The sequence below is a fragment of the Malus domestica genome, chromosome 11 (assembly GCF_042453785.1).
Source record: "Malus domestica chromosome 11, GDT2T_hap1".
Classification (NCBI taxonomy): domain Eukaryota; kingdom Viridiplantae; phylum Streptophyta; class Magnoliopsida; order Rosales; family Rosaceae; genus Malus; species Malus domestica.
Genome location: NC_091671.1, coordinates 37,397,895 through 37,423,481, shown reverse-complemented (window position 1 = coordinate 37,423,481; position 25,587 = coordinate 37,397,895). Strand labels below are relative to the sequence as shown.

General features: G+C 36.3%; 3 protein-coding genes across 10 annotated transcripts in view; 2 read left to right on the top strand and 1 right to left on the bottom strand.

Moving 5' to 3' along the window:
• Window positions 1-2,726: 2,726 nt before the first annotated feature.
• On the bottom strand, window positions 2,727-5,455 carry LOC139189553 (uncharacterized). The gene is made up of 5 exons (XM_070808529.1): window positions 5,272-5,455; window positions 5,083-5,173; window positions 4,346-5,009; window positions 3,217-3,359; window positions 2,727-3,129 (listed from the first exon to the last, which is right to left on the bottom strand). Exons 1-5 carry the CDS (start codon window positions 5,453-5,455, stop codon window positions 2,727-2,729), a joined length of 1,485 nt encoding a protein of 494 aa, XP_070664630.1.
• Window positions 5,456-12,749: 7,294 nt separating this feature from the next.
• LOC103413356 (F-box/FBD/LRR-repeat protein At1g78750-like) lies at window positions 12,750-14,280 on the top strand. The gene is made up of 3 exons (XM_029089460.2): window positions 12,750-13,427; window positions 13,527-13,655; window positions 13,745-14,280. Exons 1-3 carry the CDS (start codon window positions 12,888-12,890, stop codon window positions 14,045-14,047), a joined length of 972 nt encoding a protein of 323 aa, XP_028945293.2. The 5' UTR covers window positions 12,750-12,887; the 3' UTR covers window positions 14,048-14,280.
• Window positions 14,281-19,003: 4,723 nt separating this feature from the next.
• LOC103448911 (polycomb group protein EMBRYONIC FLOWER 2-like) overlaps window positions 19,004-25,587 on the top strand; it is a 44,680-nt gene continuing 38,096 nt past the window's right edge. For 2 of the 8 annotated variants that reach the window (XR_011572930.1, XM_029089142.2), the window contains exons 1-16: window positions 19,046-19,247; window positions 19,334-19,487; window positions 19,606-19,661; window positions 19,748-19,862; window positions 19,973-20,132; window positions 20,220-20,288; window positions 21,037-21,176; window positions 21,388-21,450; window positions 21,612-21,736; window positions 22,170-22,234; window positions 22,509-22,561; window positions 22,770-22,823; window positions 22,909-22,968; window positions 23,439-23,485; window positions 23,606-23,727; window positions 24,643-24,898. Coding sequence is in view for 7 of the 8 variants with exons in the window: in XM_029089142.2 (XP_028944975.1) it covers window positions 19,362-19,487; window positions 19,606-19,661; window positions 19,748-19,862; window positions 19,973-20,132; window positions 20,220-20,288; window positions 21,037-21,176; window positions 21,388-21,450; window positions 21,612-21,736; window positions 22,170-22,234; window positions 22,509-22,561; window positions 22,770-22,823; window positions 22,909-22,968; window positions 23,439-23,485; window positions 23,606-23,727; window positions 24,643-24,898 (1,511 nt within the window). In the remaining variant the exon portion in view is untranslated. Of the gene's footprint in view, window positions 19,248-19,333; window positions 19,488-19,605; window positions 19,662-19,747; window positions 19,863-19,972; window positions 20,133-20,219; window positions 20,289-21,036; window positions 21,177-21,387; window positions 21,451-21,611; window positions 21,737-22,169; window positions 22,235-22,508; window positions 22,562-22,769; window positions 22,824-22,908; window positions 22,969-23,438; window positions 23,486-23,605; window positions 23,728-24,642; window positions 24,899-25,587 lie in introns of all 8 variants that reach the window. The other 6 variants (XM_017335943.3, XM_008388168.4, XM_008388169.4 and 3 more) reach the window with 6 other exon arrangements.

The window sequence follows — 25,587 nt, the reverse complement described above, 5'->3', positions numbered from 1 at the left end:
TGGTCGTCTGTGCAGCAATGCAACAAGGATGTGATGAGCAGCGAGCATGCAATCCTGGGTTAGTTGAATCTGGGTGATAGTATGAATACAGATCAGCAGAGTTCCTGATTGCAGCGGCAACATGGGTGGATAGTGATGAATTCGTCTGACCACGGTACTGGTGATCAGATTGTTAGGAAGGGAATTGGAACAAGCATAGCGGTGGACAACAGCAGGTGCAGCGACGGTGGATGCAAAAGATAGAGAATGCAACAGTGGGTTCGAGAAGATGGTGACGCGGTGGTTCAAGCAGGCGAGGTGCAGATTCAGTCGAATTTGCAGCGGGTGGTTCCAGTGGTAGCGTGGTGGTGATCTGATGAGGAAACGATGGCGGGTACGGTTCAGGGCTTCAGGTATGTAGGGATCTGGGAGTGGTTCCGAGCAAACATAGTCAATTTTTTTTCTTCTTTTCAAAACGAATATTGAAAACTAATATCAAACAAACAACATGGATACTTATCAAGAATAGATTAAACCCTGAAGGATCAAACTTGCTCTGATAACAAGTTGAATATCAGAGTGCATTATTAACAAACGAACAGACTAACTATAAACTAATATAATTTTATAAAGTGAACGAAAGATTGCCATGACGGCTACATAACCTAAGAGACTACATTGCGAATAACTTGTTATTCTACGAGTTACAAAGCATCATATATATAAAAAACTAACCTAACCTTAATAAGCAAGAAAACGAAACCTTAATACTAACGGGCTAAGCCCAAATTCAAACAATAAAATAATCCTAAATTCCAACTTTTTCAAGTTCAATTGTAGGGTTTGGGAGGATTTTGTTTTCAAAGTTGCAAATGAATCCTTTTTTGTTTTAGAAGAGTTTGTTTCTATGTTCATTTGTAGGGTATGGAAGGATTTTGTTTTCAAAGCCAATATTGTTCTTGAAGCCTGTCGAGAAAATGAATGAAGTATTGTCTTTGCCAATCGTGTCATTATCCTTATAGGAGCAATTGCCGATGTAAAACATGTTTCTCTTTCAGGCGAATGTGCAGAAGTATACCCTGACTCTTGTTCATTTACACTATTGCTTGTAGAGTTGTGTACCTTTCATGATACTTATCTTAGTGTTCTTTCTTCCCTAAACATAAAGGGTGTTGACGTACGCCTTTATGATTTGAAATAGTAGGCGAAATATATTTCTAAATGCGTTTATTTTGATATGTGTTTATATATTTTCATGAAGGGTTGTCGGCATCAATACTTCCTCCCAGAGGACTTGTTTTTGCATGATTGCTCTTACTGGGATTTACTACCAGCAGTGCTCCAGATATCACAGAATCTACAACATCTCGACTTAGAAGATGCCCGTAAAATCGATGTATTTACAGTTTCTCATTTCACTCTTTCTGAATAACTGTCAGAGCACTGAATGTAGTTCGAGGTTCTTAGAGCATCAGTGGAATCCACCAGAATTTATGCTTGTTTGTTTGTTTTGGCTCAAGACTCTCCATACGGAGATTCCAGGGATGACATGTTAAGATGGCAGTGGCAAAGTATTTGTTGAAGATTGGTATAGTTTCGAGTAAAATGACGATATGTGCAAATCGTTAACATATGGAAAAGAAGAAGTTGTACCAGGAATTTGCTACATTTGAACACTTGTGAAGTGGAAATCATTGAAGTGTAATTTCATTTCTACGAGTAATTTATTGAAACAAGGTGAATGAATCTATTTGTTATTTGTAGCTACTTGTTTTTTGTATAAATTTCTTATTAAGAGTGACATGCATATATTTTGCAGCATCAATATATATTTATTTTTATGTTGATCCTACCGGCCACATCATCAAATCGTGTAAGCAGTAGGGATTGACTATATATCTAATAAAGTTGATTTGTTTCTGGTGTTGGTTTATTTTGATCGGTTTCTTAGGGATACAATGGAAGAGAATTGAGAGGATATTGAAGTGTAATTTTCAACTTCAAGGTTGTGTATTATTCAATGCATCATCCATACTTCATTAAGTAGAGAAGATGTGTAAGGGTATGGTACATTTCTATAACCCATACTTGTGTAAAAGAGTTGGTGATAAGACAATATTTAAACACTAAATCACCTTACTACTCCAGATTAAATCCTAGCCCTTCATTGGGATTTAAGTGATCTAATCTAGAGTGTACATTTGTCACTCACACATTTAAACAAAAAACTAGCCATTGAAGACTAACCCTTCATTTCTTCTTCTTCCTTCTTTAATGCAGACAACACATTTTGCTCATGAGCTCCTTACTGCCTTCAACCCATCGACTCCAAGAGCTGGTTAGCTTCCAACACTCCCTTCTAAACTGCTTCTGGGAGTCATTTCGAGCAAACCCCTCGGGTAATTGAATCTCTCATTCGGTAGTGCTTTTGTGAATATGTCTGCGATATGATCTTCTGTGTTGCAATAGATTAGTTTGATTGTATTGTCCTCCAATGCTTATTTGATGAAATGATATCTTCTCTTGAAGTGCTTTGTTCTTTGATGAAAAACTGGGTTTTTGGTCATGGCAATTGCAGAAGTGTTGTCACACAAGAGTGATGTGGCATCAACCTGTAACTCACCAAAATCTTTGAGTATAAACCTTAGCCAAATAGCTTGAGCCATTGCTTCTGATGCACTCACGTACTCTGCCTCGGCTGTGGATAGCACAACACTTTGTTGTTTTACAGAGGCCCACGAAAACACCTATGAACCAAAGGTGAAAGCATAGCCCGATGTGTTTCTGCTATCATCTTCACTGCCACCCCAGCCATTGTCACAAAATCCAATTAGGATAGTTAACTTCCCCATTTCATACTTGATCCCATAATCTAGTGTTCCTTGCACATATCTCAGCACTCTCTTAGCTGTGCCCATATGTATCTTGCTAGGATTCTGCATAAACCTAAAAAGTAAGCTTGCTGAGAACATTAGATTTGGCCTCGTTATAGTTAAGTACAATAGACTGCCAACAATGCTCTTGTAGAGACTAGCATCTGCAAATTCACTTTCATTATCCTTCTTAAGTTTCTCATTTGCAATTAGAGGTGTAGAGACCGGTTTGCAACCCTTCAAACCAAACTTTTCAAGTAAGGTTTCAGCATACTTCCTTTAATGAATGAAGATGTTGTTTGCCTCTTGAATTACACCAATGCCAAGAAAATGATGCAAAAGGCCTAGGTCAGTCATTTCATACCTCTTCATCATTTCTTCTTTGAACTCTTCAATCATTGCAGCATCATTTCTAGTGTAGACAACATCATCCATATAGATTGAGACAATGAGTGTCTTGTTGTTGCTTTCTGTCTTGGTGTAGAGTGTAGCTTCACTAGGATTTTTCTAAAATCCTTTTTCAGTGAAATAGGAATCAATCTCACTGTACCAAGCTCTTAAAGCTTGCTTTAGGCCATAGAGAGCCTTCCTTAACTTGTACACTTTTTCTGGAAACTCTTGACTTGTGAACCCTTGAGGTTGATCCACAAACATCTCCTCCTCTAGCACTCTATTTAGAAATGCAGATTTGACATCCAATTGATGTAACTTCCAACCCTTCTTGGCTGCTAAGGTTATCAAGGTCCTTATGGTGTCTAACCTTGCTACTGGAGCAAAGGTTTCATTTAAGTTTACACCTGGTTTAGGCCATAGAGAGCCTTCCTTAACTTGTACACTTTTTTTGGAAACTCTTGACTTGTGAACCTTTGAGGTTGATCCACAAACACCTCATCTTCTAGCACTCCATTTAGAAATGCAGTTTTGACATGCAATTGATGTAACTTCCAACCCTTTTTGGCTACTAGGGTTATCAAGGTCTTTATGGTGTCTAACCTTACTACTGGAGCAAAGGTTTCGTTGAAGTTTACACCTGGTTTCTGTGAGTAACATTTGACCACCAACCTGGCCTTGTTCTTTTGCATAGAACCATCTAAGTTGAGCTTTCATTTTGTACACTCATTTCACTCCAATCACATGATTGTCACTTGGTCGATTTATAAGTTCCCAAGTGTTATTCTTCTCTATCATTTCAAGTTCTTCCTTCATTGCTTTCTTCTAAGCTTTGTCTTTCTCAGCTTCTTCATATGTTTCTGGTTCTACTACACAGTAATTACATGTAGCATAAATCTCATCCAAGTTTCTCAATCTCACTGGAGTTGAACTTGGAGTTGTTATCTTGATTGACTTGATTGTGGACTCATAGTAGCTTGCTGTGGAGTCCCTTGTATGTCACCATTATCTGTGACTTCTTCTTGAACTGAGGTCTCCATATGCTTCCTTGTTTGCCTTTTGTTGATGTTAAGTTATAGAGAGACACTGCCCTTTTCTTCTACCCTTGTTTCCCAGTTCCACATTGAGTCTTCATCAAAGATAACATCCCTTAATAGGATTATCTTCTGAGTTAACACATTATAAACTATGTACCCTTTCTCACTGGTACCATAGCCTACAAAAACATCCTTGTTACTTGATTTCTCCAACTTGTGCCTTAGTTGGTGAGGGATGAGAGTGTAACACACTGAGCCAAACACTCTCAGGTGCTTCACAAAGGGCTTGATGAGAGTGTAACACACTGAGCCAAACACTTTCAGGTGCTTCACAAAGGGCTTCCTTACACTGAACACTTCGAATAGTGTCTTCTTGTCCAGTGCTTTAGTAGGGCACCTATTCAATAGGTACACTGAGGTGTTCACAGCTTCACCCCAGAATGTATAAGACATGTTTTTCTCATGCATCATAGACTTAGCCATTTCGATTATAGTCTTATTCTTCCTTTCTGCAATCCCATTCTGTTGTGGTGAATATGCCACAGTGAGTTGCTTCTCCAACCCCACATCTTCACAGAATGCATTAAACTCATGTGAGGTGTACTCAAATTCCCTATCACTTCTCAGTCTTTTGATTTGGTATCCACTTTGCAATTCCACCATTGTCTTGAACTTTTTGAATATTGTGAATACCTCAGACTTGAACCTCATGAAATACACCCACACACATCTGTAAGTAGTCATCAATGAAGGTTAAGAAATACCTACTTCCATTGATTGTTGTTGTTTTCATTGGTCCATACACATCTGTGTGAATCAATTCGAGTGGCTTTGTTGCCCTCCAAGCCTTGCCAACTTCAAATGGATCCTTGCGATGCTTCCCAAATGCACATCCTTCACAGGTTTCATTGCAGTGATCCATCTTAGGTATCCTTTGTACCATTTCATACTTTTGTAGATTTTCTAGGCTTGTCATGTTTAAGTGACCAAACCTCTTGTGCCATAGTTCATAGAACCTGTCACACTTGCTTTCCTTGCCACTTCTTCTAAGTACTTCAACACAAGTGGAAAGCTTCTGTTTTTCACTTCCACTTTGGTCACCAAATTTGATAGGGATTTGTCATCATAGATCTCAACCACAGTTCCCCCAAAGAGTAGGAAATACCCATGCTCCATCATTTGACCCACACTAAGTAGGTTTTCATCCAATCATGGCACTAGCATCACATCCCTTATGCATCTTCTTCCTTTCTTGGTGTTGATAACCAAAGTTCCTCTTCCAGTGGCCTTGACAATGTTTCCATCTCCCATTTTCACTTTTCCAATGAAGTTTGTGTCAATGTCAATGAGTAATGACTCATGTGCAGTCATGTGGTTGCTGCAGCCACTATCAATGTACCACACTTCATTGTTTTTCTCCACTTTTGCACTAAAGGCACATAACACATTTGCTTTTTCCTTCACTTGGTTTGCACTGTTCACTTGCTGCACAATTTTTGATCTACAGTCCTTCATAATGTGCTCAAACCTGTTGCATTTATGGCACCTAGGCTTGTCTTTGAACCAACACTCTCTAAGATGAAATTTGTCACAATGTTTACATTGTTGTTTGGTTCTTGAACCTACATTAATGTTGCTGCCTTGGTTAGGTCTAAAGTTATGAAACCCTTTTCCTTCCCATTTCTTGTTCTTGCCCTTCCATTGTGGTTTCTGATTGCTTGCACTAGCTTGATTACCAGATCCAACATTGAGTGATTTAAAGGCTTTCTCAGGTGCAAAATCAACATGCCTCTCGAGTCTTTGGTCAAAAGCTCTTAAGGATGCCATCACATCTTGCACACTGAGAGTTTCAGTGTCTTTGGTTTCTTCTATAACACTCACTATTGAATCATAGGGTTTAGTCAAACTAATCAACAGTTTTTGGACAATTCTTTCATTAGGAAGTTCCTCACCATATGTTTTCATCTTGTTTACAACATCAAACAACCTAGTGAAGTAGTCTTTTAATAGCTCATTTTCTCTCATTCTTGTATATTCGAAATCTCTTCTAAGGGACTGAAATTTTACCTTTCTGACTTTAGTGTCTCCTCTGCACTCTTGCTGTAAAACTTCCCAAGCTCCCTTTGCAGTCTCTTCATTTGTTATCCTCGAGAAAATGGTGTCTGAGACAGCACCTTGAATGATTCCAAGTGTTCTAGCATCATCCATCTGATTCTGCTTCAGTGTTTTGAGTTGTGTTTCTGTGAGATCGTCCTCTAGAGCATCGATCTCCATCTCAGGTAGTTCATACCCTTATATCCCATAGATCATAGGATTTGAAAATGGTTGTCATTCTTATTTTCCATAAATCATAATTCTCCCCATCAAAGACTGGAGCTTTTAGCTCACTGCTACTGCTGGATCCCTTCATTTTCAAAATTGTTTGTTGGTTGTTGTTGTTGAGGACACTTCGTTAGTGCTCCCAAAAGTCTTAACTTTCACAGATTATGCCCAGAAAGATTTCAGATCAAAAACTGAGCTTTGAGGCCATGATAAAGTTGATTTGTTTCTGGTGTTTTGGTTGGTTTATTTTGATCGGTTTCTTAGGGATAGAATGGCAGAGAATTGAGAGGATATTAAAGTGTAATTTTCAACTTCAAGGTTGTGTATTATTCAATGCATCAGCCATACTTCATTAAGTAGAGAAGATGTGTAAGGGTATGGTACATTTCCATCACCCATACTTATGTAAAAGAGTTGGTGATAAGACAATATTTAAACACTAAATCACCTTACTACTCCAGATTAAATCCTAGCCCTTCATTGGGATTTAAGTGATCTAATCTGGAGTGTACATTTGTCACTCACACATTTAAACAAAAAACTAGCCATTGGAGACTAACCCTTCATTTCTTCTTCTTCCTTCTTCGATGCAAACAACACCGGTTAGCTTCCAACAATATCGGCAAATGCGCGTGCTCGGTGCTTAGCATTGCCAAGGCAACATTGCAACTAAGAAAAATATATTGAAGAAGTGAGTTTAGGAAGATTGGCATCTAGGATCAAATTCTTCTTCCCACAAATTAGAATAGTTTAGAATACCGGCATTATTACATAAGTATAGGCCAAATTTTGAACTTATTAGCAGGCTAACTTATGGATCAAGGCCCGGAGACCACGCCCCAAAAACATTGGCATCATTAGTCATTTTTTTATTTATTTATAATTTTTAAGATAAAAATATAATTGTATTTGAAGCTAAAAGTTCGACATCAAAATAAATAGAAGGGAGTTTTGAATAAACCCTAGAGAGTTGTAGAGATGGAGATGGTGATAACCAGTTCGTATTGTCCAGGGTAATCACAGCAGCTCAGCTCTACCAGGTTATATATCATTTTCCCTATAAGAAATGATTTCCTTATCATTCCGTAACTTTCTGTTTGGTTACTAAGAAAACTGCCAAAGAATATTTGAGAAAATTAAGTCTTATACTTTGTGTCGTTTTTCTCAAGGAAAAAAGGAACAAACAAAACAAAACCTGCCAACCACCAATTTTCTCCCTTACATACCTCTGGTTAATCATTTTCGTTAATGATTTTGTTTGATTTTATTCAATTTGGTGACAAAAAATAAGAAGGGTGTGTAAGAGGAGAAAAATGGTGTTTAGTTCTCCTAAATCTAATAATAAAAATATTAGTAAAATGGAATTATTTATATGTAGATATCTATGATCCTGGGAAGAGAATTAGCATTCAAGGAATTTATTGATAAACTAAATGCAGATTATAGTTATTTCCATTTAGAGCTTAAATAAAAAAAATTCGTATTTACTCTACTCAATCTTAACTGAAATGACCAGACATGGATGAGGGGAGGTTTAAGTATCAGGGTACAAATGGGTTCGATATCAAAGCGTCAAGCAAGCGATGGAGATAGAATCACTGCATTGCCTGACAGCCCTCTGACTACAAGATGGGAAAATGTATGTGTTTCTAACCCTATCTAGATTTCCGCTGAGGGAATTTTCCTGCTGATTCTGGTGCTCTTTTAAAATTTTGTTGAGCAGCCATGATCCATCGGATATCCAAAAATTCGGTCATGCCTGTGATTATCTTCATACCGTCAGTTCTTCTCACATTGATAGTTGGATTCACACTACTTTTAGCTAGAAATATAATTTTATCGAGCTTGATCTTTATGCTGCTACATATGGAGACCAGATTATTGAGTTGCCTAATAGTATTTTCATCGTCCAAAACACTAATGGTTTTGACCCTGTGGTCTAATTTTTACCAATGTTCCTGCATCCGGTTGTTTCCCGTAAATTCCCTTACATTATACTTAATTATCCTGAAAATGACTCAATGTTTAAGTTTTTCCTGAACTGGCCTGTACTTGAAAATTTGGCTATAAAAAGGGATATGATGTCGTTTTAAATTTCAACATTTATGTTCCTTAAGTGAGCCCTTTGAAGATGGGCAGTGGCGAAGCCACGTGGGAGCGAGGAGTGGCGGCCGCCACTCCCCTCGCCGGGAAATACCACTGGACCTCGGGTCTTCGCCACTCCCCTCGCGCGCCTCGCCGGAACGCAGCAGAGGCAGAGCCCTCTGTTTTTCTGGGTTTTCTGGGCAATCTGCACTGCAGATTGCATTATAATTTTTTTTTTAAAAAAACCAGGCCAAAACGACGCCGTTTTGGACCTGGTATAAAAAAATTTAAAAAGCTAAATCAAAACGGCGCCGTTTTGATGTTGAATTTAAAAAAAAAATATTATAATGGGGTGGGGGATCCGCGTGTCACCCCAATCAAACCCTAAATTTCTTTTTCTGTCTGTACCCCCCCCCCCCCCCCCCAACCCCCCAACCCACACACACCATCCACTGCCTTTACTCTTTTCTATCCTTTTGTTTTGTCTTCTTCATCAATTATCTTTTTCTGTCTGTACTCTCCCCCCCACCACACACCATCCACACTACCTTTACTCTTTTCTATCCTTTTCTTCTGTCTTCTTCATCAATTATCAACACACAGAGAGCGGGCCACCATCCATCTCAGCCAAATTTGCTCCTCAAACTCCAGCAGCCAAGCCAAAGCCACAAAGTCCTCTTTAATTTCTGTTCTCTCCTATGAGATTGAGCCGGCTCCAATCACTATTTAAAGGTAAATTTTTTAATTTTTAAATGCATAATCCCTACCTTAATTATGTGAATCAAATGATATGGTTATAACTTATAAGTTATTGATTATTCATGTCATGGTTATTTAATACAAATTATGAAATTATTTTTTAGGGTGAAATTATTTTTTAGGGTGAAATTATTGATATGAATTGTTGGGAATTAGAAGAATCATGTGTATGTATAATTGTACATATAGATAAATTGGCATGTCAAAAGTCATCTTTAACTAAACTTATTGGTAATAAGCCACATTTTGAATGAAATTATGAAATTATTTTTTAGGATGAAAATTAAAATTTGAATTCTTTGAATCTTGATGGATGATTAGTTGAATTGCTTAGTTGTATTTATATGAATATGATTAGTTAAATTACTTAGTTGTATTCATATGAATATGATTAGTTGAATTGCTTAGTTGTATTCATAGAGTCTAAGAATTTTTATTTCTTTTCATTTTACAGTTACGTAATGGAACGATACTATAAGAAACAGTGCTTAAATCCTCATTCAAACATTTTGGGTAGTCCTCCTCCTTCAAATATTCCGAGTAGTCCTCCTCCTCCTTCAAATATTCCGAGTAGTCCTCCTCCTCCTTCAAATATTCCAAGAAGTCCTCCTTCAAATATTCCAAGTAGGTCACAACAAAGTGAGGCCACTGAGTTGGATGAAATATTGGCTAATCTTTTTGCATCTTTTGACAAAGCAAAAATTGTTCGTTTAGCCAAACTTTATTCTCAAGATTTTGATCGTATGGACCTCATGAATCTTCCAATTCAACTTGACAATTACATTCATGATATGAAGATGCATAGTGAGTTTTCATCATTGAGAGGAATTAGTGATCTTGCACAAGAGTTAGTGAAGACCGAGAGGTCTGAAAGTTATATGTTAGTGTATAAACTTCTTACATTGGCTTTGGTGTTACCGGTTGCAACCGCTTCGGTGGAGAGAGCTTTTTCTGCTATGAAGATTGTGAAAACACCATTGCGTAACAAAATGGGAGATCAATGGTTGAGTGATAGCATGCTTGTTTACATTGAGAAAGATGTAATTGCTTTTATTGATAATGAGCCTATTATGCGACGTTTTCATGACATGAAACCTCGCCGGCAACAATTGTAATTTGTTTGTATTGATTAATTATGGAAGACATTACTATATAAAAAGATTTAGTTGTTGCCATTTTTCTTTAACCTTGCATTCTTTTAAGTTCGCCCCTCCCCTCGAGAAATCCTGGCTTCGCCACTGAAGATGGGTACAATGTTTTACATGAGCTTTTGCTCGAAAACCTTGATGCCCGCTGGGTTTCTCAGATTATATTTTAGAGAAAGCACATTTTATATTCAAAGCCAAGATTGACCTCCAGGACCATCATGCAAATGAACCAATTCCTCAATTCTAACCATGGAACCAAGCTTCTGGCAAGGATTTGCAATGTTAAACATGTATCCCTTTCAGCTCATCTTTTAAAGGTAGGTAAATCGGAACTTGTTTTTTTTACAATTGTAAGATGGAAATGGAAAGGGTAATTTGGATGAAGCGAAGGATGCTGCTGGATAGTCTGGATACATGTTCCATTGGTGATTTTGTGTAATGTGGAACAGTTATGGGGTGCGGCATTCATGCTGGCCGGTAGTTTTCAATCCCTTTAAAGTTAGATCGACTGAATGTGAAGGAATGAAAGAAATTAAGTAGCAATTAGGTTTGGTTGCGAAGGGTGGAAAAACTGAAATATCTCTATATCAGACAAACTGCAATTTCTGCTTGAAGCATCAAAGATTAATGCTATGCATTTCTTTTCTTTCGTCAAGCTTTGTTATGAATTTGATTGTGGTATGTGATATGCACTTCGTTGTCTATGCTTGCGAAATTGGATGCTGAATATGGAATAGTGCTCTTACTATATTTGATTGTTTTTCCTATTATATGATAATATATCAACTTTGTTTTTACTGGAAATGAGAACTTGTAATTTTTTTCTCCAGATGTTTCCTTTAAATGTTTAAGTTTATTTTGTAATCTTTCATATTTATGCAATCTCATCATTGATAAACAAAGACAGCTCAAAGGGAGGTGTAGCGTTCGAATTGAACGATTCTGATTATGACACGTGTCCCGTGAAGATTCATATTGTTCATAAAAAAGTACGAGGGGACCTGCTATCAAAGTGTTCTATGTATAAATAGATAACTATTGACCCCTCATCCCCTCAAAATTTCATCGCCGCACGAAACTGAAAACCCTAAGATTGAAAATTTGGGTCTTCTATCGACACTCACACCTCGATAAGACGAAGAATCAAAGTCTTCTATCAACACTCACACCTCGATAAGACGAAGAATCAAAGTTCTAAGGCACCTCTACAAGAGTGAAGGTGAGCAATCATTGAAACCCTTGGTTTGATTTTCAGAACTCCCTTAATTTGCATTTTCGTTTTATCAAATGAAATGTATGTTTGGAATATGATCTCCTTATTCAATGATCTGCTGAATAGACTCATATCAAACTGACCAAAAACCTATATAGAGAAAAGATTCATATTAGTCATTATTTATTTTAGTAGCAAGTGAATTTTAATAAGTGTGTATTGTTTTGTGCTTCACTCTCATACTTCAGATATTGTCTCACTAGCATTTTGACTTTCTTTCCATTAACATCTGTTTGGCTACCAAGTAAACTGTCAAAAACACTAGAGGAATAGTGAAATTTAAGTCTTACCCTTTCTATTGTTTATCTCTAGAGAATATGAAATATTTATTTTGTTCATTCTGTCTAGAATATAGTATCCGGAACAATTGTTCCAATATGATGAATATTTTCTTGGAAATATTTGTTTTCATTAAGAAATAGTAATTAGATATTTGTGAAGGCAATTATCATTAGAGGACATTATGGTTAAATGCAAAGTTATTGCCATTCATTTGTAAATACTCGATTTGAAATATTGAAATATGATATACTAAATTTTTTGCTCATTTACTTCTCCATTAGATTGTAAGTTACCATATGCACATTATAAATATGCTTATCTTTTTAAATTTTGACTAAAAGGTACAAATGGGTTCAATGCCAAAGCCTCAAGAGAGAGTCAGTGATAGGATAAGTGCACTACCAAATGAGGTTCTTTGCCACATACTTTCGTTTCTTCCAACGAAGTATGTTGTTAGGACCACTGTTTTGTCTAAGAAATGGAACAACATATGGACTTCCGTTCCTAATCTGTACTTTTGTGACGATGACTACCCTAATGTTAATGCGTTTATATCATTTGTGGATCATGTACTTGACTCTCCTGACTTATCACGCATCGATGTGACCATGACTACTTCGAACCCCCACCTATTGATCGTTGGATTCACAGTGCAATTAGACGGAAGGTTGTTGAACTTGATCTTTGTGTTTCTCACTTAGATCCAGACGACAATTTGGAATTGCCTCAAACAAATTTCATGTGCGAAACACTAGAAGTTTTGAAGCTGCAGTTTCATTTTATTGCTCATCCTCTTACATCAAGGTGTTTTCCAAATCTCAAGTTCCTCTATGTTCTAATTCATCATCCTGATATTGAATCAGTGAAAAATGTTTTATCTTACCTCCCTGTACTGGAAGGTTTGAGAATTGGGGGATCTCTTGACGATTATGATGTTGAAAGTCTGGATATCAACATCTCTGCACCGGCACTGAAGACGTTAGCTATATGTTTGGAGTTTGACGATTTTGATGAGGAGTTCAAGATTTGTATTGAAGCTCCGAAACTTGAATCCCTTGATGTCCAGCTACTTACCAGTTTGTTAAATTTTTCTTTGTTGATCAAGGAAAATCTCATAGTCAAGGCCAATGTGGATCTCTCATACACAGAAATGCCTAATAGTGATATTGCAGACGTGGAAGATATTCTCTTATATGCAGAAGAGCCTGATCGCGCAATAGCACTTCTGAGAAATGTCTCCAATGTCAAGTACCTGTCTCTTTCATCTCATAGTTTGGAAGTAAGTTCTTTACTGTTTAAGATACAAAAACGCGTAAATAAATGTTCAGTTTCTAAATGAGTTTCTCTTTGATCATTACTTGAACTTATTTTCATGTAGGGTGATTGGCCTGCATTTGACAATTTGAACCAACTGAAGCTGGTTTTTTACAATTGCGGTTATTGGAGATTTCTGACAAATTTACTCGAGAGATCACCTAATCTAGAATATCTCGTCTTTGAACACAAAGTAAGACATAATTCAACTTATGCTACTGTTTACCATCATAGACCAGTCTTTCGGATTCTCATGATTTATTTATGTTACATGCATTTTAGGATTGTACCATATGCAATGTAGAAGACTTCAGGCATGAATTTATTCCACCAGAAGTTGTGCCTATTTCTTTGTCGTCGCAGCTCAAGACTATTAGTATAAACAGATTCAAGGGAAGGCGTGGTGAGATGGAATTGGTAAAGTACTTGTTAAAGAATGGCGGAGTACTAAATAAGATGACCATTGACGCTTCAGGGAATACAAATCTTCCACATGCACGTACGAAGGCGTTATCAAAGGAAGTTTCACTGTTTCAAAGGGGTTCAAAGACCTGTCAAGTTGAAATTCGATTTGGGATTTCATAATGGAATCATTTTCAGGCGCATTTCAATAGTTTGGAAGGAACATTGTTCCAAAGAAATTACTGGATCGTGCACACAATTGTTCCTCAAGAGATCACCTTTTTTGGGCGTTGCCTCAAAGATTTACAAACAATTTAAGTAATCAGTACCGATTAGTCAGTTTGTAGTCGTTGTTTTGTACTTTCTGTGTCATCGTTTTGAACAAGTTTTGCTTAATTAATCAGTCAGTTTATGAACATTATTTAAGTTTTAATATATCTGGTTTTCTAAAAAAATCACTACTTTAGTATATCAAAAGATGTGCTAGCATAAGTAAACGGCTTGGAACTCAATTTAGTTAAGAGCATTCACCTTTATACAAATGTTCGGGGTCAACTTTCCATTGCCAGTGTTGCTTGTATTAAACAAAGAAAAAATTTATTAGAGAAATTAGGTTTTCATCCCTCTTTTTTCAACTCCATTGATTGAAACCTTATTCCTTTTTAATTTTTAATCAAGGTCCTTGGTTTTAATAAAAATAATTAATTATTTCAATAATAAAATATTTTACATATCAAGATAATTAAATTTTATTTATAAATTATTCATTTAGTGTTAGAAACGTTACATTTGATATATTTATATTTATGGTTAAATTTTGTATCATATATTTTTATTTTTATTTTGTACCCATTTTAATTTGCAACCTTTTTTTTATATTGTGCCAATTTTCTATTCAGTTTTAGTTTGTACCCATATATTAATTTCTTTTTGTGTCCATATTTTTCAAACTTTTATTTGTACTCATATTTTTGACCTTTTATTTGTACCCATAATTTATTAATAATTTACCCATTTGTCTTAAAATAATGTACCACTTTGTTATATGTAAAATGTACCCATTTTTTTTCTTTTTTGTAAGTACCATCTCTTTTTTGTGTAAAATGTACCCATTGTTTTTTTTATATGAAATGTACCCATTATATAAAACGTATCACCTTTATTTTGTATAAAATGTACCAACTTTTTGTATGTAAAATGTATCGTAAAAATTACCAATTTTTTGTATGTAAAATGTCATTAATACAAGTAATGACAAATCATTGGTTTTATTTAAGTATATTTTTTTATAAATATTTTCAACAAATTATGGATTTTATTTAAAATCTCATTAATATAAATGTAGCATCCCACATCGCCCAGGGAGTGAATCCTCTAAGTCTTATATGTATATTCTCATCTCTACCTAGCACGAGACGTTTTGGAAGTTCACTGGCTTCAGATTCCATAGGAACTTCAAAGTTAAACGAGTTCGCGCGAGAGCAATCTCAAGATGGGTGACCCACTGGGAAGTTCTCGTGTGAGTCCCAGAAATAAAACTGTGAGAGCGTGGTCGGGGCCCAAAACGGACAATATCGTGCTACGGTAGACTCGAGTCCGGGATGTGACAATAAATAACTACAAATATCAAATTTTAATTTAAAAATTATAATAACCTACATAGAAATGTATTATTGCATTAATTTCAGGGACTTCAATAAAAAATCGAAAACCAACAAGGTTTCAATAAAAAAATGTTGCTAAATAGGGACCGCATCCAAAGTTACCCATTTTATTTTGCTAGTGTTATTCCAAGTGATAACTGTGGTTGCGACCAGACAATGTTTTCTAAAATCCATCAGGTTAAAAATGGTTTCGGAGTTAAGAATCAAGCAAGATTCATGTTGTCATGTTCCCCATTTGTAGAGAGGAAGGGGGAAGTGGTGAAAAATACATCTAGGATCATAGTTTTTAATCCCTTCATAGCTGGACAGATTGAAAGAAACGAAAGCGTGGAAGACGCTGGTTCTTCACAGCTGTTGTTTATTACTTCATCTTTCTTGAATGGTTGTTCTCTACCTGCTTTTGATAATTTGAGCAAATCGACACTGGTTCTTCACAGTTGTTGTTACGGGTGGGAAATGCTAATAGAGTTGCTCAGGGGATCACCTGCTCAGAGTTTCCATGGTATGCACTGGATTTTGTTCCATTTGTTTATCGTCATAAATCAAAACTATCTCCATGAGGGCACTCCAGGGAAATCCAGATGAGATTGAAGTAGCAAGGTTTTTGTTAATGAATGGTGAAGTCTTGCAGAAGATGACTATTTTATACTGCTGATCTTTTGATTAGGAAGGAGGACTTATATGATAATTTCTCAATGTTCGAAATGGCTTCAAAGACTTGTGATTTGTGAAGTGGAATTCATCGAGATGTAGGAGGATTTTACTTTTGGAATCTAATTCTAGGTTTAAAATCGGTTTAGGTGGTTTGGACACGTGAACCGAATACTTATTTATGATTCAGTTAGATGATGCAACTATAAGATGGAGGCTCAGGGCAAAAAGGAGCAGAGAAAGTCTAATAATACTTAGGTCCCATTTGGTATTGCTTTCTTTTCACCAGAAACTACTTCCCTTTAAAGTTAAGTAGTAAACAAATGTTTGGTAAACGTAAAATATCCGACTTATTTTACAAGCAATGACCTCTAAATAACAGTTTTTAAAAGTAGCATGTATGTTGCTTTTAAAAATTGCTTAATAAAAAGCTAAGTTGAGCCACTATAAATATTTTCAATTACTGTAATACCGTCATAACTTTTTTGAAAATGACATATTTAGCCTTTCACACACATTTTATCTCTTAGGGCGTGTTTGATTGGCTTCTCTAAGTTTCACCGGATTGGCTAGGATACTTAGACCGTGTTTGGTGCAGGCATGGATTATGTTTAATGAGACTAAGCCAAACTCGGTGCAAGCATGGATTATGTTTAATGAGACTAAGCCGAACTCGCTGGGATTAAACGCTTTGCTAAGGGGCCTTAGCGAGACCCCCCGAAAAGGAGAAGATTGTTAATATCGTCTCCTACACTTGCTTTGCTTCATCTTAGGCTTTTCTAGGACTCCAGTATGCTTCTCATTGTCCTTGTAGCCGTCCGACGATCGATGACGGACCTGCATCGTCGTCGAAACTCAAATCCCCAAAATACGAGATATTTGAAAGAACGCTGCTAGAGGAGCGTTGATGTAAGCACAACGACAGCGCTGCAAGAACAAACCACCACTTCAACAAGGTCAGACGCAAAATAGAACGAATCTAGGTCAACCAAGCTCGCCCATTTGAGATTCCACGCCCACCGAACAAAAACCTAAAATACCAAGCTCGATTCTTCATTTTGCAGAAACAATATTTGTCAATTAATCAGAAAAATAAGGAAGGGAAGGAGAGCGTGGGACGGAGAGAACGAGGGAGATAAAAGGGAGAAAAATATAGACTGATGGAGGCTTCCTGAAGCTAGTCCAATTTGAGATAAAAAGGTATAATATAATATTATTAGATATGAATTAAAAAATATAATATTGTAGTTTGGTATTATCCTTCTTTTTAGTTCGACACTGCACCAAACGTTTCACTAAGTTAGTCTAGCTTAGTGTAGTCTAAGCCAGTCTAGCTTAGTCCCTGAAGCTAGTCCAATCTGAGATAGTCCGGTGCAACAAACGCACCCTTAGAGAATAAAGTGATTGCTATCGCTTACCACCACCATTAATGTTGCCACAACCACCACCATAACCATAACCTCCACCAATGTGACCACAACCACAACCCTCAACTACCACCATTGTCACCACTGCCGCCTCCACCACCGTTGCCACCACCACCATAACCAAAACCGCCACCACTACCATCGCAACCACAACCACAACCGCCAATACCACCACTATAACTGCAACCGCCATCATTGCCACCACAACCACAACCGCAATCACTAGTGCTACAACCATCCCTACCACCATTGTTACCTCTGCACTCAAACCACCACATCCCACTATTAGCATCACCACCATACCTACCATTTGTTGCTACTATCACTATTACTGCAACCACCACCACCACTATTACCACCACCATCCCCGCCGATGTTGTCGTCACCTCCACTACTACTATGTCCATTTTGTCATTATATACAATTATATCACTTTTACCTTGCAATTTACTAAACACTTTTATACTGTTTTTCAAACTCACAGTACTTTTAAAATACAGTTAACCAAATGCTAATATACTTTACTTTGCAGCTGATTATTTTTAAAACACATCAAAAGCAGTTTTTTTTGAAAAAAACATAGTAATCCTAAACTGTCCCTTATAAAGGGACTTTAAGAAAAGATGTGAATTACTTAAAAAAGATGTGGAATACTTTTGTTAGTACACATTTGTTTTCTCTTATGCACATATTTTAATCACATTCGTAAATTATTCTTTAATATATACGTAGCATTTAATGATAAGAAAAATAAATGATTGAAATTAAAAATAAAATATTTAAATATTTGTGGAAATCAAATTTAGCATTCGTTGTTATCATTTAAAGTGTAGGATTGTACATTTAATGACACGAGACACGAATGACTAAAATTGAAAATAAAATATCTAAATATTTGTGGAATCAAATCTAACATTCGTTGTTATCATTTAATGTGTGCGACTATATGTTTAATGATACGGATAATAAATGACTAAAATCGAAAATAAAATATCAAAATATTTGTGGAAATCAAATCTAATGTTTGTTGTTATCATTTAAATTGTGCGATACGGAGAACAAGTGACTAAAATTGAAGGTAAAATATCTAAGTATTTGTAGAAATCAAAGGTTCGTTCTTATCATTTAAAGTGTGAGGCTGTATATTTGACGACACGAGAAATGAATGACTAAAATTGAAAATAAAATATCTGAGTATTTATGGAATGAAATCTAACGTTGGTTGTTATTATTTAAAGTATTCAACTATGTAAGGGAAACAAATGACTAAAATTGAAAGTCAAATATTTAAGTATTTGTAGAAATCAAATTTAACGTTCATTGTTATCGTGTGCGAGTGTGTGTGGTTATCATATTTATTTCAAAATTAAGCTAAAAAAAACCTTCGAAAAAAAAGGACAAGGGAGTATTTATATAATTTTTGGTCTGAAAAATGAGCCAAAGCTGCCAGCTGAGTAAAATTGGCAGCGTAACGCAGAGAGAATGAGTGAGAGAATCCGGTAGAAGAGAGCAAGCACGCCATCGTGATTTTCGATGAGGAAGAGAGCACCGCGAAGAACCCAAAAGCCAGAAGAAGAATTGCAGACCCGAAACCTCCACCCAATCTCTTCGTCTTCAGCTCCAATTCTTCCTCCTGGCTCCGTAAGCTCTCGTTTTCTCATCTGGGTTCTCTCTCACTCCTCTTGTGCTGCGACTTTCCGCGAAAAATATTGAAACTTTGGTTGCAGGCACGCGAGGAGCAGCGGCGGCGGTAACATGTGCCGGCAGGAGGAGCGGGTGCGGATGTCGTCGGAGGAAGAAATTGCGGCGGAGGAGAGCCTCTCTGTCTATTGCAAGCCTGTCGAGTTCTACAACATTCTCCAACGCCGCGCTATTAGAAATGTACTACTTTTTTTCGGATTGTTTAGCCTAATTATCTGCATATATGTGACAATGAAATTGAAGATTTATACTTTGGTTGCCAATTTGTAATGGGTTTGTGTGCATTTTTCGAATGTAGCCAGCGTTTCTTCAGAGATGTTTGAGCTACAAAATAGAAGCCAAACACAAAAGGAGGTAATGACAGCAATAAAATTTTAACTTTTGTTCTGTACAATGTGTGTGCTAGTTTTTTTTTTTTCCTGACTGGGTTTGAAATTTAGGATACAAATGACGGTTTCCATTTCGATGAATGAGATGGAAGGTCTACAAACCCAGAATCTCTTTCCTTTGTATGTGTTTTTAGCCAGACTAGTTCCTGATGTTGCGGTTCCAGAGGTATGTATATGCATGTTTTTAGTTTTAGAATTGTTGATCAACGTGTTGCTTTGTTGTGGTTTCATCTACATGTATCTGATAAGAGTTCTGTCTTGGAATGTATAAACAAGTATTCTGCTACATATCGATTCAGTCGAGCTTGCATGTTAAGTAATTCCACTGGGGTTGATGGGAGTAGTCAACTGCAAGCAAATTTTATTCTGCCCGACATTAATAAGCTAACATTGGAGGCTAAATCTGGCTCCCTTGCAATCTTGCTCGTCAGCTTTGGTACGTTGTGAAATTTTGTTGGTATGGAAGCCTTTTTTATGTGGAATGTCATCGAACTGTTTGGGCTCATATATTAGTTCATTGTAGTGGGAGCTCAAAACCCATTTCGTGGAATCAATTTATCCAAGGGTCCTGTGGATATGTCTTTTTTCCCTTGTAAGTTATAGCTTTACTTGCAAAGTTCTATCACATGTTTGAATTTTGATGTCATTTTGATATGTTCTTTAACAGATTAAAATTTAAAACTGTGACAGGTCTGACATAATTGTGCAATTTGGATTTCTTTAGTAAGCTTTAAGTTCTACATGATGCAGGCACATTAGCATATGTAGAGACCAGATGTTTAACTATATGACCCATTTGCAAGTCCCTAAAGTTTTAATTTCTGATATATTTTATCAACTTTAAAAATAAGATAGGACGAGTATACTTTGGCCTCGTTTGATAGGGAGGACTAACTTGGATAGTACTATTCACTACATTGAAGGCATTTTGAGGAAGAAATGGATGAGATCTTCCATATTTTGTCCAAGTTGAAGGTTACTCATGAAGAAAAGATATCCCTACTAGTCCCCACAAAAATGGTAGGATTAAAAGGGACAACTTTTCTTGACAAAATAGGGAAGTTGTCATCCATTTCTCCCTTCAAAATGCCTTCAATATAGTAAATAGTCCTATCCAAGCTAATCCTCTCTATCAAATGAGGCCTTTATGTCATGCCCTTGTCTCTTCACACCAATATATGTGGAGTGAAAGATGAAGCATTCTTTGTTACTTGTAATATTAAGAATTATTTTACCAAGTTTAATCTTCTTTCTTACGGGATTGGTTGCCCAAATCAGTTTTTTTTTTATTTTATTTTTATTTTATTTTTTCTAAATTCACCATCAATTTTGCTTGACAGCAAATGCAGGAGGATATTGTCTATGGAGCAAGATACCACTTGAATTACTTTATATCTCTTGGGAGAATTCTCCTAATTTTGGTTTGGGACAGAGAGCTGAGATGATTTCAACGATTGACATGCGCTCTTGCTTCTTGAAGGTATGGCATCAGTACCCTGACTATTGATTAACTATTTGCAATTTTTCTTGACTAAGAGTTCCTGGTTAACAATGTGCTAAACCTTTTGACATTTTAGCTGTCAAAATACTTTTTTTTTCTTTTTCTAATCTCTTGTTTGTGACTGGACCCGTATAAATTGTAGACCTCCTGTTTTCCACTCTCAGTTGATATAGTTTTTTCCCTTGTGCAGTTGAGCTGTTTAAATGAGGACAAGTGCCTTATGATTGCAACTCCCCATAATCCCGAAACTGTTGTATGTTTTTTTTTGGTGTTTTCTTCTTAGATCAATAATTTGAATCTCACCTCTCTCTCTCTCTAGGCACGGAAAATACATGTACGTGTATTCAACATTCTTTTCTTGGCAACTGTTGCTGATGAATATCTGTTACTTTTGGTTGTTTGGGCCTTTCAAAGGTCATTTCTCAGCTAGTGCAGGTCACCATTTCTGCAGAGGAGTATGGTGCGAGGGAAAAATCTCCTTATAATAGTACATACATATGTAGTGACATTCCTTCTTCATCATTGCCTCATATCATTCGGTAATTATCATCTCTCATCAAGTAAATTTGTCTATTCAGTCATTCTGTTTATTTCTTCCTACTTTTTGCTTCCCTGAAATTGTTGTTATTGGATACTGTTTTGTTTGATCATTAATAAACTTAGTTTTTGGGTCTCTACTTTTATTTCATAATTTTCTTGTTTCAGTCTAAATTGAAATAGTTGATCATTAGTCTCTTGGTATTTTCCCATAAGAATAAACTCTATGAACTTAATTTGGATATACTCCCAAAAAACTTCGTATGCTTCACTTTCTTGCATGCAAATGGGTGATTTGTGGTGCTATTCATCGAGAGTAAATCCCTTCGATCTTAGCAGATTGTTCAAGTGGATTTTATTTTTGGATCAGTATGTATATGTCTGTGTTTGAGCTCTTGGGGATATGCTTAAATATTTGTGACTTGTCTTGTCCAGGTTAAGGGCAGGAAATGTGATTTTTAATTATAGATACTACAACAATACATTGCAAAGGACAGAAGGTACTAATGATTTCCTATAATTCTTGGCAACTTCTAAATGGTATTTTCGTTATGGGACAAGTTGGCATCTTAAAGTTAAAATATGAAAATTGGTAATTTTATTCCATACTTGCATTTCCTTTTCGATAAAAAATGAAAAAAAATATTTTTGTATTTCAATTAATACGTTTTTTCTTTTCCTCTTCCTCACATTCTTTAACCAATGAAGATATTTTTGCATACCAATGACTACACATTCTGTTGTTTGTGAAATAATCGTTTGTTCATCTTGCAGTAACTGAAGACTTTTCTTGTCCATTTTGCTTGGTTAGGTGTGCAAGCTTCAAGGTGCAACTTTCTGCTCAAAATCTGTGTTATTGTATTGTGATAACAAATTACTTCACAGCCCAACAACTTAAGCTTTTAGGATCCATACATAGAATTGATCCTAATAGCTTAAGATTATGGGAAAAGTAGGAGTATAGCAATCTTAAAATGAACCAGTAGCTAGTGAATTTATGACTGATGCTCAGAATCTATTCAATATTTTTTGTAGGGTCTGAGACATCATTTGTTCTCATCACATGATCTCTTCAACTTTGAATTTTGGGTTAGTATTCTGTGAGAATCTTAGTGGGATTATATTCATTGAATTAGGGTAGACCAATGGCTACTAAACTGATAAGTATTTATAGGTAACTGAAGAGTATCAAGCTGTAAATGTGTCTGTGAAAACTAATAATTGGAGATCAGAGGTATGTATTGTTTTATTATCATTTTACGTCTTTTTTGCATGATAGAGCAAAAGTACCATTTCTCAGCGATCAAGTTCTGTATTAAGTATTAGCAACCATATCTCATAGCCATTCAGAAAAATTGATATTTACACTGTATATATCGTTACCTGAGGAATTATGCAAATTCCATAAAAGTTAGCTGTCCCGATCATTAGTTTCTCCTATGTTAAATTTGGAATTAGATTAGGACATATTTCATCGTGATATAATTTTTCTAGTTTCTTCGGATATACATGTTGAAATAGTAAAGATGATGTTGGCTGCCGAAGATGACGGATGAAACGACCACTAGGCCAATTTAGGAATTGTAGTTAACTTCGAGAATATATTTTTTCTACACAAACGGATGGTAGTGGTACAAAAGAAAAAGCATACACAAATCCCTGATAACTAGCTGCAGAAATTAGTTCTTATTTTTTTCTTTTCAGATTGTTGCTGGTGGTGTTGATCCTAAGTTACAAGCATTCTCCTTTTGGTAAGTTTTCTCTTCTTTCTTGGGCCATAGTTGTGCCTAATAATTTCTTTAACCTTGTGTCATTTTATTGAGATATACGAATGCCTTAAACTGAAAGGAGTAAGCTCATACATTTTCCAGCTCAAAGCCACTTAGACGCAGAAGACCCAAGGGCCTATATCAAAATGCAAAGCACGTGCATCCTCATGTATTAGAGTCTGAGTTGCCTGCAGGACTCTGTGAGCTTCTGGACAAGGCTGATGGTACATGTTCTTTTCTCATGTTCACATAAACTATCTGAATTGACTATATGATCTATTACTTTTAAAATTTTGAGAAAGTATAAGGTGCTGAAGCTCCGGTTTTCCCCCCTTATATGTATTTTTCAATATTATATTTTGGGTGGGTGTTTGTTGTTTTAAAATCAGTGGAGGCAAGACAAACAAAAATGACCAAAAAGATGGAACAAATCAGGCTTTTTTGAACTGTGTCAAAGATTCAAACTGTCTTTTAGCTAAGAATTCTTTCCTCTGGAATTATATGGAAAAGATATATCTTAGTAATGGAGAAAACTTGACATGAATAAGTAAATTGTGTATTAATTCCTTGCAAAATAAGTGTCTGGTCAAAAAATTATGGATCAACCAATCCTCTTGCGTGTCTTGATCTAGTTGATTGGATTATTGTTAGGAACCCAAAGTGTTCCTGACATAGTGAATCTGAAATATCCTGCAATATGAAATTTCAAGCTCCAGACTGCAGATGAAATATCATTGATCTCCTGGAGACCTATGTAGTAACCTCCTTCAGGTGCCTACTAAGCATCCCGCAAATATATTTTTCTACGAAAATTTACTTAAATTACCCCTGAATAATTGAGCAATGTTTCTATTAGACTTGCTTTGGAGCAAAATGATTTTGCGACAAATAGCTACCCTTGTTTAGGATCCTATTAGAAATGACCCTGCGAGATGTTCTAACACATCTAGTTAACTTTTTTTATTTTTACTTTGAGCTGAACGTATTGAGTTAACCCATTGCATTGTGTATTTTTTTTCTTTACCTGATGTCTGAAAAGAATTTTGTAGTCTATTATTCTTTGAGGCAGATTGAACTAATATCTCTTAATGCGTTCCTTTTCCGGATATTGTCGTCAAACACTCAAATTCTTTGCTCAGATGCTCATTCTAGTAGAGGTGATAAGGCTAGAATATCTGGTAGGAGTAATTTGCTGAATGTTACGGATGGTGTTGCTGTCTCTGCAATTTGTTTCATCCAGCTTTTTACTGTTGCAGGGGTTTCAAGCTCCACGCCACAGTCATATGGTGATCCTGGTTGTGTTCAATCAGTATCGGGAAACAATTTTGCAACTCCTGCAATGCTTGTGTTTGCAAAGACAAGAAAGTTATCTGTTGAGCGCCCAGACCCTAGAAAGTATCTTTCTCTCTCTCTCATGAAATAATGCAGTGTAATTACTTATGGGTGGATCTGTCTCATCAAAGTCAAATGTATGAGGTTTTACCTGGTATTCAGCTCCCAATCTAAGGCTTCACATGTGCTTCGATCCATCATATGTTTATAATAAAAAAGATACATGTATGTTGCTTGGATGCATGGCTACTCATTCTTACTTTATCATGTGAACTCAATAAAACTAACAAAATTCAGGTAGCGCTGTCCAACAACCAGCTGAATCTGAACCATTTGAAGCAACTGACTTAAACTGACCTGAACTGGTTATTTGCTTCGGTTCAGTTCCTATTTTCCTGAAACCAAAAGGACTGGTTCAACAAAACTTGTTAAAACAACTTTTAGGATGTGTATAGCTCTGTTGAGCTTGTGCATGCACGTGAATTCACCTTAATAGATGGATGCTAACCGTTGCTCCCAAGCCGCTCTGATGTTAACTTGTCAAATCTACACACACACACACGCATGCACGCACACCCTCAGAACTGATCATGTGTGGACAGGCTGTGTTTCACTTGCCAATTGATTAGCATTTTTTATGCCTAGTTTTCAATTCTGTTAAATGTGGTTTTTAAGCAAATGCTGTGGTATTTTTCATAGATCCTTTTGCATGTCGATTATTAATCTTGCATGTAGCCACATATGAATAAGGT

Coding starts and splice junctions, on each gene's coding strand:
- LOC139189553 (XM_070808529.1), bottom strand. CDS start 5,455: ATGGAGCATGGGTATTTCCTACTCTTTGGGGGAACTGTGGTTGAGATC. Junction 3,360..4,345: donor TGTGGAACTGGGAAACAAGG/GTAGAAGAAAAG, acceptor AAAGGATTTTAG/AAAAATCCTAGTGAAGCTAC. Junction 3,130..3,216: donor AAAGAAGAAATGATGAAGAG/GTATGAAATGAC, acceptor CATTCATTAAAG/GAAGTATGCTGAAACCTTAC.
- LOC103413356 (XM_029089460.2), top strand. CDS start 12,888: ATGTGCGAAACACTAGAAGTTTTGAAGCTGCAGTTTCATTTTATTGCT. Junction 13,428..13,526: donor TTTCATCTCATAGTTTGGAA/GTAAGTTCTTTA, acceptor ATTTTCATGTAG/GGTGATTGGCCTGCATTTGA. Junction 13,656..13,744: donor ATCTCGTCTTTGAACACAAA/GTAAGACATAAT, acceptor CATGCATTTTAG/GATTGTACCATATGCAATGT.